At 40.5% G+C, this 14,307-nt stretch overlaps 2 protein-coding genes across 10 annotated transcripts in view; both read right to left on the bottom strand.

Annotated features, from left to right (window-relative positions):
* The window catches only part of tjp1b (tight junction protein 1b), a 49,080-nt gene extending 38,382 nt beyond the window's left edge, over positions 1 to 10,698 (bottom strand). For 7 of the 9 annotated variants that reach the window (XM_041794948.1, XM_041794952.1, XM_041794954.1 and 4 more), the window contains exon 1: positions 10,274 to 10,698. In XM_041794948.1, the coding sequence (XP_041650882.1) occupies positions 10,274 to 10,435 (162 nt within the window). In that variant the 5' untranslated portion in view covers positions 10,436 to 10,698. Of the gene's footprint in view, positions 1 to 10,227 lie in introns of all 9 variants that reach the window. The other 2 variants (XM_041794950.1, XM_041794953.1) reach the window with 2 other exon arrangements.
* Positions 10,699 to 13,297: 2,599 nt separating this feature from the next.
* The window catches only part of LOC121514478, a 70,750-nt gene continuing 69,740 nt past the window's right edge, over positions 13,298 to 14,307 (bottom strand). The window contains exon 4 of the mRNA XM_041794601.1: positions 13,298 to 13,411. Within this exon, the coding sequence (XP_041650535.1) occupies positions 13,298 to 13,411 (114 nt within the window). The remainder of the gene's footprint in view (positions 13,412 to 14,307) is intronic.

Raw genomic sequence — 14,307 nt, 5'->3', positions numbered from 1 at the left:
AAACAAGTAGAATCAGATGATTGATCACTTCAGGAATTGAAAACGATGTGCTGTGGAGTGCTGACAACTGCTAAAACTCCCCTGCTCTGGATAACATATTCAAATGCTAATGAAGGCCCATACCTTAGCCCCGTCAGAGGGTCCCCTGAGAGACAAGTGACACTGCACACGCATCCTGTGCATACACTGTGGTGTGGATCTCTCATAGAGGGTAGAAAGCAGGAAAGATGCAGTGGTGCATGAGTGATAAGAAGGTCAAGAGATTTAACCCATTAACTATGACATAAAACTTAATTACCAGCCATTACAGTCATGAGTAACACATCTGTGTTACGTAAAGGTTAACACACTTCATCACAGTGTCTCCATCTCTTTAGGTTGTTATGAAAGAATCCAGATAAAACACGATGCAGAGAAGGTCAGATGTACTTACATCAGTTCATCCTCGCAGCTACAGCCATACAAAAGCCTCTCCAACCTGGAGCTACTGCTCAGTAAATCCAGCAGGAGATTCCTGCAGACGTACTTCAGCAGCCTCAGTGCAGAACCGCACCAATCATCGCCCAGAGATTCTCGCCCCCACCTCTCTCTCCCCCTTATTTTCTTAGCTCCTGAACAGCTGAAATTATGACTACAGGTGAGGGGTTATGAAACACACCTCACAGCTACGCCCTAATGTTTCCTCTGCCCCACAAGGGTCTGTGTCCTCTCCCATCGTTCCTCAGAATGTATCTCTCCCTCCAGCTCTCTCCTTACACGCTCATGGGATCGGAGCAAATCCCCTCTAGCTTGGCAGCGATCTGTGTGGGATCTGCAGTTCCGCTACAGCATGGGACTCCTCTGTACTAGCGAACATCCATCCGCAGTGTAAACTGCTGTATCGGAGTTAACCCCTCAAGCGCCGTGTTGAACAGGAGCAGGATCTATCAATTCTATTTGCATAGGAGATGTTATTGTGCCCCTCCTCCTCAGGTGTGCTGCATTACATGCATAAATTATGCTCATCGTGACAGCGAGAGCCCACAGAGGATCATTAACCATCAAACACACTATTCTGTTAACTATAGATGTACAGACAACACTCAAAGTGCAGCTGAAGACAACACAAACATTATCTCTATTTAATTTCCCCTCTGACAAAGACTTGAAAATTGATTGGTTGATAAAATAGCAGAACTAATGATAGTAGTCTCCTTAGGAGGCACTTGTGACTTGTGCAATCTTTAGTGCTTCTTGACTGATAGAAGCACGTGTGATTTGTGTTAAATATAGTAAGAAATTGGCTTGGGAAACTGTGTTGTCTTTGCAGCACAGGGTGGTACAGGGTTTTCACACAATACCACGTTTCTAAAATAAAACATGAGAAAAATAAAACAATATTGATGCCTGTCTTCTTTTTCATTTCTGCAACACGTCTAAAATGCACTCAAATTAACATAGTTTTGGTACTGAGACACTGCCAACTTATTTGCACAGTTTAGTCTTACCTTACCTTTTTACCATTTACATCTCTGCTGGATAACTGGACACCACATTTTTGTATCAATAACGATGTCTTAATAGAGAAATATGCCTGCTTCTTTCTCAACTAACAGCACATACATCATGACTGCGGCTCTCAATCTTACCGTGACCACACTGATCACTTATTGTCTAAAATAGAGGCTTTATTTCAATCTCACCTTTACTGAACAGTATATAAAATATCTCCAATAGATTCCACTTCATGACAAAATGAAGGAGAACTGTCAAATAGGCACTGCTAGTCACTTAGCTCATGGTTAATTTCCTCATTCATTTGCAAGTGGAGTCACAGAACAGCATGCAGGTGTACCTGGCTACAAGCTAAGAGGCTTGCGGTGCATCTTTAACTGCTTTTCTCCTTCACTTTGTCATAACCATGTTTGTGAAGGAAACAGTGACACATTATTAAGTAGAGGTGCAAATCACCTGTTTTATCACGATATGTTACAATGTCAAGATTTTGGACGATATGACGTTTTCTGACATCCCAAAACCCAGCCCCGATACAAGTTTGATATGATTTGATATGGGAGTCTATGATTGATATCAGGTGATGTTATGCACAAATTTCACAAAGTTACAGAAATTAGTAGTTTCTGCATTTTAATAAGTCCTAAAAGGTTTCTGTATTTAATAAAAGAAAGAATATCTTAACAAAAAGACCTGAATTTGTCTACAGTAACATTTTATCATGTTGTAGGCTAAATGTTGTCTAATTACTTAAAATTGAGAGCCCCTAATTACTTTGAAATTAGATACATAATATGGACTTTTGTATCAAAACATGGTTTTTTATAACAGCAAACATTTTAAGCAGCAAACATTTTTATTTCCTCATGCCTTTAGATTACTCTTAAGCACTAATATGCGCTTTTTCTGCAACCTTTCATAGTCATGATTAACATTTATGGCCTGTTATCCCATTTTAGATTTTTTTCCTTGGACACACTACAGCCATGTGGACTTGAACAGATATTTCTCCCCTATATCAGCCCTTCATAATTAACAACCAATCAATGAACCAATATACATCGATGGATCCCCTGTAAATAAAATAAACCAAGTTGCTGTCAGTATGCATTGAGGTGCATTCACAGCTGGCTCAAAGGTAACCACTTAGTATCTGACACCCAACATGGATGTTAATGCAAGGTGTAAACAGGGTCTTAATCTGCTCTTACTCTATAGCTTCTTTAGCTTCCTGTATCAGGCTACACTTTCTGTAAAATGCGACTTTTGTGAAGTGAGATGGCAGCAATGGGAACAAATGAAGTTTGATTATTAGATAAGTGTAGCAACATTAAATTGACTGTGGCAGGATGTGTTAGGTTGACATAAACCAAGATATCCTATACAAACTGTAGCAGATTGGCGCTCCTCACACAAAAGCTCACACTAATAAGACTGTTTAAACCATTTTTTGTAAGCCATCACCAGCATACTCCATTTTCTTTTCTCTTTGTGCAGCAATCTACACATCTTTTAAAGATGAAATACCTCACACTGAGGGCACAACAAATACACAGAATGCATGACAGACTTACACATTTTTACATGTATATGGCCTAGATTCATCGCCAGAACATGGATTTAACTACAAACCAAGGCCATGTGGGTCATGACATCCCACCTATCAGTCAGGATAATGATCGAGCTGGACAAGCCTGACAGACAGCACGTCACCGCTGGCAAAGGGGGGTGAGTTAAATTTACATCCCTGAGAGCAGAACCAGAGAGTGGTGACAGATTCCACACATAGTCTGCTCTCTCTGCTACCTTCTGCCTACCAGCTCTCCAAATTAATTATTTCTGCATCAACCAAAACAGGCATGAGAAGAACTTGAGCTGCTAATGGCTACCAGTCAGCAGTTTTAGCCACTACTATGTCTTCTTCCTTAATATTCAATTCATGTCTGAATAGGCCATGAAAAAGATTCATTGTATTTTCTTGCCCTTTTTCTAGCTTTGACACTTAAATGTCAAAGATATCACATAAATAACAGTTCAGACAACAGGACTTGCTTAAGATTAAAATCTCAATTCTACTGTTTTCAAGATCATCATATGATGGTTCAATGTTTGGCAGAATGTACAGGGAAACAGCGCTATAAAAGCACGGATTTTCAGAAAAAATATCTGTCTAGTATGAGGTTTTATTGCAGGAATAGGTGTTTTTTTTTCTTTTTTTTTTTTTTTTCAAAAACCAGCCATGATAATCATATCTTGTTTTTAACTGCCAACTCTTGCAAAATACTAAAAAGACTTATAAAAAAGTTTTATCAGTCTGTGAATTTGAACTGACTTTTTAAAGTCCTTTTAAAGCTCCAGTACTGATTTTAATATATTGTTATAAGCCCTGGCAAATGCCATTGCCAATGTGATTGGAGTCATGGTAGGGTAGGTAGAAGGGGGAGTTAGAGTGTCACCCTAGTCTGGCAGGGGTTAGTGCTAGTCCCTGTCAGGGTACCTCACCCTAGTTCTGCTTACCCACCCCTCTCGCTAAGCCTGGGTTTGTTGAAGGTGGCAATGCTGATTGGCCAAGTGTAGGGTAGGTAGGAAAGAGAATGTCTCCGTGTTGGCATGGTGAGCGGTGTGAGCTAGCATGGAGGAGGATGACTCTGGGACGCTGGAGATCACTGTTCAGCCCTCGGAGGTGTCATGGGACTAATTGAACAATACAGGCGAAGAGGGGTTCCCACTTTATGACCTTGATGGTACCTTGACTGTAACTCTTTTAACATGTGATATCAAAAGAATATTGAAAAATATAGGAAATTTTCTAAATCTTACAAGCAACTCCTTTTGGGTAAATTGTTGTCCTTTAACTACTAAAGGCTCCTCTTTGCTGAACAGCAGTGCTGAAATAGAGCAATTACTGTTCACAAAGTTATTCGACTTTTCACATAAAGTAATTACAAGAAATCCAAAATAAGAGCAGTAAAATAATTCATTTGTAATTTAAATCTATAAATTTATCTTAGGTTTACAAAAACAAACTTGTTAAAAGAAAACAATTCAAACCTCTGACACTTGCTGTCAGATATGATTGTTCAGCGTGAATAGGGTGTATTTCATGTAGGAATGGAAATTTACAGCATTTCAATGCTCACATGTTATCTGATGAACAAGTAGCCCAGCATGTTTTCTGTTGTGTGCTGTGGATCAGAATCCAAGTTCTGAATGTAGATAGGGAGTATGATAATGCAACCAAGGGTTATGTGAAGTGCCTAAACTGTATAAATATCAAGAGAACATTACAGCTCAAAAATAAAAGCCCCTAAAAATTCTTCTTTAACCACAGACAAACTGAAATTTCCAGAGCTTTACCCTCCTCTGATACTAAACAGCAAACAGAGCTCTTTGTCTACACGTTGCACAACAGCCCTTAGTCCAGCTGCCATTTCCTGAACTATCTTTTTCACTCTTGTCACTGTTGTTAGCTGTGAATGTGGCCTGTGCTACAGCTTAACAAATGGTGTCAGTCTGCAGGAGTCACAACTTTCTTTTCCTGTCATCAGTTTTGTTATTAGCAGGTTAGCATCACATGTGCTAACCAGTACCAAAAGAGCTAACTGTTAAACAGGGGGTATAGCCAGCTCCAGTTGGGGGGCAAGAAATGATTTTAGCATAGAGAAATGCTACCAAAAACTGAGCATATAGCATTTGTTCAGGCAAGCTATGGAATCAAGCACTGCCATATAATTGAGATCAGCTGATCTTACACAGGCCCTTATCAGCTGATGCCCAGCTGATTCACCCTAAGAACGCTATTAACTGATTTCATTTATGATGCCATATTTAAAAAGCTGTAGCCTGGCTACAATTTGCCGCTTCCTCTCCAAGCTGCTTTTTGCAACTCTCCACCCCAGCTCCTCCTTAATTCTGTGTCTGACCTAATCAATGTCATTCTGTTGTAACTGATGCCTGCTCTTATCTGTTTTGGTTTTTGCTGCTTCTCTCGCTACCTTGGGCTTTCCCTATAAGCACAGGGAAGATAAGAGCGTGTGCTGTTGCTGCTTGATGTTTTCAACATAGTCTAGTGGAAGGGACAGGGGATCCCAGAACAGCCACACTGCCAAATATAAATAACAGTAAATCATTGCGTTTCTTGACAAAGTGGTTCTGACTGAAATGCCTTTTGAGTAATGTGTCCCTTGAGAGTAACTGTAGCTGTTGTAAAGCAGTTGTTGTTGCTGAAATCGAGCTTGCAGTGCAAATAAAGCCAAATCTGTGGCTGGAGCAGTTACACCTCTGAGTACCGTTAATCATGTTTTACCACGTCTATTCAGTTAGTCAAACCCGAAATAAGATTAACTATCTAATCTAAAAGAAACAAATGTACAGTCAGAGTCAGGATGACCACAACAAGCACTCAAGTACCGAGTACTCATACCCATTCTAATTTCCAGGCTCTCCAGCTGGAGTCAGTGATCATAACCAGTGTCTGGGTGCGTTCTGAACGCATGGACCAGCAATCAGCTCCTGAACTCAATCAGCCCTGTGGAAGTTATCAGTGCCCCACACAGAGCACATAACAGGGCAGGAATGTGCTGATAAGCTGAGCCGCTGACCTGCACCCTGCCTCCTCTCCGTCACAGTGATTGAAATGAGAACAACGTGGCCAATGAAAAACAGTAATGATAAGGGATGTTTCTGTGCTACAAGAAAAAAGGAGGTTCATGCTCAGCTGTGATTGATGAGAGGTTTTGCAAGCCTCTTCATCCTGATAATTCCACAGCCCTTTCAAATGGGGATTTACGATGGAGCTGATTTATATGAGCAAGCTTCTGCATCACAGGAGCTACAGTCATGATGTAAATGTGCCATTTGTTAACACAGAGACATGGAGTTTAATGCCATATATTTAAAATGCAAGAAGTCTTTGCTCTGCCATACAATGACCTTTCGATGCCCAAAGTACCTATCAATCAACTTCCCAACAGCTTGTATTATCCTCAAACGGTTTCCTCAAACTATGGGGGGGTAAGGGGGAGATACTTCTACCAAAGAAAATAGTGGAAAATAATTAAGTCCAATGGGTTGCACTACATTTTCTGTCAGTATTTCCACTATAAAAAATACTCAAAGTAGCATGTCAGGAGACATGAAAAGATTAGTGGACAACCATTTCCCAAAAAGGATATCTATTGACTAGGGCTGGGTATTGCCACTGTTTTCCTGAATCGATTCGATTTCGATTCACAAGGTCCCGATTCGATTCCATTTCTGATTCGATTCGATTCAATTCAATATCGATTCATTGAGGGATATTTCAGCTACAATACCTGTTTTGCTTGAATATGCAAGGGAGTCTCTGTTTACACCACTTTAACGTGGAGTTGGGATGTTTTGAATTCATTTTTTGAGTTAAGTTTTTTTTGTGACTAATAGAGTCAAGTTAACTTCTAAGTGTCATTATAATTTAAAATTCACTTACTGAATTTGTATGTTATTGTGACTATTGACTCTGTTACACCACCTCTAAGTGAATCTGAGGTTATTTGAGTTCACTTTGTTGACTGCTCAGGTCATTCAGTTGACCACTTTAAGTGGATTTTTATTGTCTGATTGAATACTAAACACTGCACTAAGTGAATATGTACATTTATTTTTTTGACAGATAATTAAAGTGAAGCAGCTATTACACCATCCTGACCAGAAATGTGATTTTATGTTTTTTTTACAACAATATTGGCTGTATTGAGTTAAATGGAATAAGTCTGAGATATCTAGTAGTAACAATTGAAACTGTAATCTAGGTAATTATGAGTATCGGATCGGGACTCGGTATCGGCAGATGTTCAATATTAAAAAATCGGATCGGGACTGGAGACCAAAAATGCTGATCAGGACAACCCTAATGCAAACCCAGGGTTTCAGAACCCTCAACACATCATATCAATATACCAGAGCAGTCTTCTTCACAGTTTCTACAAGTACACAAGACTATAAAACAGCAGTCAAATGTGACGGAAGCAGGCAAAATATGAGAAACAGTTGTCCTTCCAAAACCACAATGACTCAGATGACTGCTGCTCCCGTGACAGCTTAGGGCAACATGATTTACAGGCCAACATGTATGGCTGCCCTTGGGCAGATAGATATTCTCATCTCGCATCTCAGGCACAACACGATCATCTGAATTATTTAAAGAAAAAGAGTCAGTTTAATCGTGCAAGAAACATCCAACAATTGGCACAAATCTGTACTGTCCAAGACTCCCCCACTTCATGTGACAAATATGCTGCCCTGCCCAGCTGCCATTTCTCTCAACGTTAATGTCTTACTGCTAGTGATGACGTATTGTAGACATGGACTCATGTGTTGGGGAGTCCTATTTAAAGACATACAGTAAAAGGTGAATCATTCTTCCATTGATAGATATACCTAATGAAATGTTGTGTGTATGCTTTGAATAGCCTTTCCTTTCTAAGCAAAGCCTGTTATCCACCATAGAAACAAGGCAAGTCCAGGGACAGACAAAATCCTATGACAGTTAAAATGTGTCTACCTATTAGAAGAGTTGCATATCTTGGGTTTAACTGGTTATTAACATGATTGGATCTAAAACAAGGCAAATGTTTCCCACAACAGTCAAACAAGCTCAATAAACTGTATTATTTGTCGTGGGGGATCTTTTACAAGAATAAGTTTTCAGAATTAGAGTTGAATCGTACTATTTCTAAAACCAAATAAAAAATTAAATATCATTGTGCTGGTAAAATGTAGACACTATGCAGGTGATTGCTTGATAGTTTTTCTAGGGATGCATGATATAGGATTTTTGTCAATAACTGATATTTATTAATTCATTTTGGCCTAAGTGTTGTTTGCAATCACGTGATCCTAAATGTCTGTTGGGGAACAGTAAGTGGGAGACAGTCATAATGAATGAATGGATTAATTCCTCTCCTACACAACTATCTAGTGATATAGATTATTATTAAAAGCCTTTTGGCTTTCCAATATTATCAATAATTTCAACAACTGTGACCGTACATCATTAACTATGTCATTAAATTTATTTTGGTTGATTGTTTCTAACAATACTTCTTTGCATTAAATAGTAAACTGTTGGAAAGTCTGTTTATTTTATTTTAAATGGTGCCATATTTGTAAGAAACAGGCATTTGTAGGATGAGCAGCAGAGCTGAGTATGTAGGTTGCGCCCATGAAAAAATTCCCAAATCTTCCCTGCCAATGCAGAGTGGGGTTTATCAAAGATTATCCCAGATTTTGGGGGTGGAAAGGATGAAATGGCCTGGCAGCAGTCCTAACCTCAACCCCACTGAACACTTGTGAGATCAGCTAGGGCATGCTGTTCGTGCCGGAGTGACCAACACAACCACACTAGCTGACTTGTGACAAATGCTGCTTGAAGAATGGGATGTCCTCCCACAGAAATGTGTGAGCAGGCTGGTGACCAGCATGAGGAAGAGGTGCCAGGATATTTGGCTATGTATGGTTCTTCCACACGCTACTGAGGCTCCTGTTGGTTAAATTTCCAATATGTCTTGTTTCTTCACACTACAATCATCCAATAAACCAAACAAGAGTCAATTGCAAAATAAGCTATTTTGCATTGGCAGAGAAGTTGGCAAATTTTTATGGGTGCAACCCACATACTCAGCTCTGCTGCTCATCCCACAAATGCGAGTTCCTTCTCAATGTGGTGCCACTTAAAAGGAAAATAGGCTTTCTAACTGTATACATTTTTCTGCCAAGAAGCATTATCACAAGACAAAAATAACTTACCAAACGCAAATTTCCTTAGTTTTTGGGCGAAGTTAAGTTTACATAGACAAGCTGCAGTTATGAGCTATTTATAACCACAAAACCCCCATAAACGATACTGGCCCATAAAGTTAGTATTCAACAGGTGTTCAGTGGTTTATTAAATACATGTCAGCCATAGTCCATAGTGAGTGAGGATGAGTAAAGCCGACACTGTGGCCCCCTCCCAACAGGAGAGTCTCCCAAACACAGATAAACAGACATGCACTGTTATGACAGCTAGCTAAAGCGTTCATACAACAGGACAGAGCAACCAAACTGAACCCAGCTAACATGCTAACGCTAGCCAACCGCTACCTAGCTTCACCCAAGACCCACTTTGGTTTCACAAGTTGACCATCAAAACAAGGTGAGCCCCCGCGTGACCTTTACTGTAATCCACAAAACAAATATCATATTTCTACCAGCCAGGCTCACGGCACCACTCCCTCCTCACCTCTACCAATCTCATCTTCAATTTCTCTTGTACCCCCTTTATACCCCCTTGGTCAAATCAACCCCAAGCTGGCCGACATTTTGTTCCAGCAGCTAACAAGGCTAGCTCATCCTAGCTCACGTTACCTGGACGCTCCGCGCATTTGACGTGGGAGCAACCGTCAGCCCGATGACAGCCCAACTACGAGGCATTTTGTGACTGTCTATTATACAAGCTCAACAAAAACGAGGGCACTAGGCATCGTCATTCATCCTATCAATAAGAAGATAACGTTAGCATGGTGGGCAACGAGCTAACCCCTTAGCATAGCGCGTAGATGCAGTTTGCTAGCAGTGGGGCAGCTAAGTTACCTCGGCTTGTACCGTTATTGCTTGCTTGTATCCGCAGGGGGACACACATCCAGTCAGCTCCTGCGGCTACAGCGAAACATCCCAAATAACGTACTCACGGATGGATCAAGAAAACCAATTCACCTTCGCGAAAGCAATGGTCCTTGCGACGAGCTGGTGAAAATCTTACATAAAAGGAGCGGACAGATCTTTCTGGTGAGGCTCCAGAGCAGCAGCCGCCGCACTGCAATGGCAGGCAGTGGATGAAGCCTTCTTCTCCCCCTTCTGCTCTCACACTTCGGCTGCCGTCACCGCCGCGGTGACAGTGACAGGTTCGCCTGGAAGAAACCATTCCGGTTTGTCGGCGGGGGGGGGCAGCGGGGAAACAGGGATGCAGAGAGGCTGTCCACAGCAGCCGCAGCAGCAGCACCGAGCGCCATTCCAGCGCGAGAGCAAACGGTCGACGATGAGGATGGAAGAAACATAGCGATGAAGCTTAGAAGGCTCCCGGAAAAGACAGCTTCCACCTTTAGATGGAGGGATGGCTGTAACTACTACCAGCCTGACATACATCTAAAATACATGAAATATTAAGGAAAAACACTCCGACAAAATAATAAGCTGCATATCTCTCACAAGAATAGAATTACAACTGTGCTGCAGTGTTATTGACGAAAAATCAAAACTGTGGCTTTCAGTCTGCAGTATCTCTGTGGTCTTTTATATATGACAGAAAAAATAAAATCTACTTAGGCAAATCCTTAAGTTTGTTTATTAAAGCTCCTGAGAGGAGTTTTTAGCTGTTGAAGAAACGACAAAATGAATATTGATGTCAGTATTTAGCCTGAAAAAGCAAATCAAAGCACCAGCATAATAGTTTATTTTATATTATTTTATTAATGCCTAAAACCACTGCTGTGGGGTAGGTGGCAAAGTGATCATCTTAACACCAAAAAGTCATACAAAACAGCAAAAATTCTTATATGTTTTATGGATGAAAAAAACAGCAGGAAACATTTTTTCTTTTCTAGGGATGATCGTTTTGGGAAAATAATCTAATTCTGCCCCTCCCTTTCCAATCATTGCTGTTTAATATTCAATTATTTGTCATGGTCGTCATCCATTGTATTTTTCAACAAGCACGAGCAATAAATTGTTCTAGATTATGACAAACACAACAAGGGCTGAACATTTTTGAATAAATATGTAATTGTGATTAGTTGGACTCATGGCAAATTATATATGAACTGTTGTATTGAAGGGAGGGGTCATTTTATGTCATCTTGATAAAGAAAAACACATAAAAATGGGGAAAGAAATACTCTGCCTTCTGCAATTTGAAAATTGCAGCAGGCCATATTGCAATTTATTCTAAATTTTTTTTGTCATGAAACTACTTAGACAGATAAAGAATGCTTTGGAAAGAGGTAAGAGGTTCTGCTTTTTCCATAGAGTACCAAATCAACAAAATTAACTTATGGCTATTACCAAAAAGAGCAGAGAAATATACATTCATATGTTTTATACAAGTAGAGCGCTGAGGATTCATCACAGGGCTGATGTGCCACAACCTGGGCAGAGGGGAGGCAACCAGAGTCAAGCTCAACACATGTCCACACGTGTGTCAAATCTTGTGGCAAAACTCAAGCTCAACAGCATCTCTTTTGTCCAGGCCTTTTCATCCGGGTAATATGCTCGCAGACTGCCGGCAGTTTTGGGCCCTTGGGACATTTACTGCATGACCAAGGGTTCATGGCAACCCTAGCTGCCCGGATGGTACCCCAGGACTGTGGTCTCCAACTTTTTTTCCCTGCAGCTCCTCCTACTAGTATCTATGAAGAGCTGAGCCCCCCCAAGACCCACATGAATGAAAAAGTGAAAGACTGCTTTCAAAGTCAACATCTATTTTAATTTTTTCATGGACAAAACCCTACAAAAATAGGTCTACAGCTGTTTAAAATACCAAAAGATGACTTTTGGAACTATTTAAGTTAAATTTTGTAATGATCTTAACATGCCAGTCTCATCTTTATAACCTGTGAGCAGACAAAGCCTCGCCCTATCAATGCTAATATGTCAATATGTCCTGTTTCTTCAAACTTCAATCATCCAATCCACCAAACAGTAAACAAGAGCCAATAGCAGAACCACCTGTTTGGCATTGGCAGAGAAGATTTGGCACATTTTTCATGGGCACAACCCACATACTCAGCTCTGCTGCTCATCCCACAAATGCATGATCCTTACAAATGTGGCATCATTAAAAAGGGTAATAAACAGGCTTTCCAGCGGTATAAAATTTATTGCCAAGAAGCATTATTACAACAAAGAGATAATGTACCAATAACAAATTGCCTTACTTTTTGTTTGAAGTTTAGATTATAATAGAAAAATAAAAAAAACGATACAAAATATGATATAAAGAAAATTATCTTTAAAATATATTTATTGCGTATGCCACTTCCAGTAAGTTATCTCAGACTAGAACCTTGTAATACTTAGAAGGTCTTAATATTGATTTGACAAATTGGATTTCAAATAAGAGTTTGGTTTGATTGATTAGAAGTCCTTTGAAACAAAGGGCTAAAGAAGGACAAGATGTCCTTCTCTCATGTCTTCCTGTGTCTGTCTGTCTGTGTCTGAGTGTAATTATAGGACCTTAAAAAACAGCTATCTATTTCAAGAATTTTCTGCAGAACATGCTTTGTTAGGCGAGGATTAGCGGCCCATAAAATCTGTGTGGATTTCACTTTTAACTACAGCAAACAAACTCTTCAGAGGGAAAGCTGAGGTCGGCTCCTTAAGTAGTAATGACATGCTGCATAAAGCCATTTAAAATGCAGAGGATAGAACTAAAATCCAGCCTACAGTCACGATGCTCAATACTCCTTCCCATGGGGTATACAGATTGAATCAATATACAGTGGAATGTAAATTGTGCACTGCACCAAACCACCACTTTTAAAGACTCCATCCCATCCACTTTTTAAGTTCTCGTGTCGGCCTTTCCCCCCATAAGTACATCACTCTCAGCAGCAGCTTCTGTTGTGTGTGTTTTATCACTTTGAGATTGTGTGACCGTTCCTGTCACCTCTACCTCTGGCACTAATGAGCGCAGGAGGAGATAGGGGGGCAGAATGTAATGCCGGAGGAGCACAGAGGTCCTGCAATGTTGCTGACGTAAGGAGACTCGCCTGCAGATTCCATTGGAGGATCAGGAGGAGAAGAGTGGAGAGGAGAGGAGGGGGAGGTGGGGGCATCTTGAATGGAAGAATGTGAGTTGGCCAAGGTCATAAGAATTAGATAAACACGGGCGCTCGTGTAATTCCTGTGGAAAAACAAAATATGATGAATAGCAATGTAAATGAAAATGTAAGGATGAGGAAAGCCTCACAAAAGAAGCTAATGTTTCTATGACCTGCACCTCTGCAGCCCACAGATAGCCATAAAAGGCAAACACATTACAGTATGTCAGGATACTTTATGGTGGATGATGGCAAGTGTCACCATTAGTTATCATGCATTACTGTATTAGCCAAGGTACTGAAGCAGAAAAATGCAATTAAGCTCTCAAACCCCTCTGGAAGTGCATGAATGTAAACTTTTCCTTACAGTCTGCATCTGATTAAACCAGCTTTGATGTGAGTTTATGCTGCTTAATGTATCTTTGTTGAAGCCCTTGAAATACCCTCTGTTAATGCTTCGACAGTGTTTGCATCGCTGGCTCTAACAGCACAGAGGGAGTTTCACATGCCGAGCAACAGAATTATGCAGCCCCTCTCTCTCTCTCTCTCTCCCATCAGCACGTTTAGACGCACAGACAGGATCCAAAAGGAGAGTATGACTGCGGGAACAAATCACACGAGTGGAAAAAGCAAATTAGAAATTCACAGCAGGTCGGCTTTTAGAGCATGCCACCCCTCGTGGTAAGTGAGTCACCTCTCAGTTATACAGGTCAAGAAAAAAGAGCCGACTAAGCAAAGGTTGGCATGGCTATCTATGGGCTTTAATGACTGCAGCTATCAAATGACATGACAGACGTTAAACATAGCTCTGCAGCAGGGGGGAATAAATGCTTTTGTCTGATAATTGGGTGAGAGAAAAAGATGATATTATATGACATGGTGTTGCCAAAAGCTGCAAGATGAAACAGGAAACTTTGTGCTTCTTATCTTGTTATCCAGTCCTTTGGTTTTACAAATTGGAGTACATCAGTGTAATCTC

Source organism: Cheilinus undulatus, linkage group 9, assembly GCF_018320785.1.
Source record: "Cheilinus undulatus linkage group 9, ASM1832078v1, whole genome shotgun sequence".
NCBI lineage: Eukaryota > Metazoa > Chordata > Actinopteri > Labriformes > Labridae > Cheilinus > Cheilinus undulatus.
This window is presented reverse-complemented; position numbering and strand designations above follow the sequence as displayed.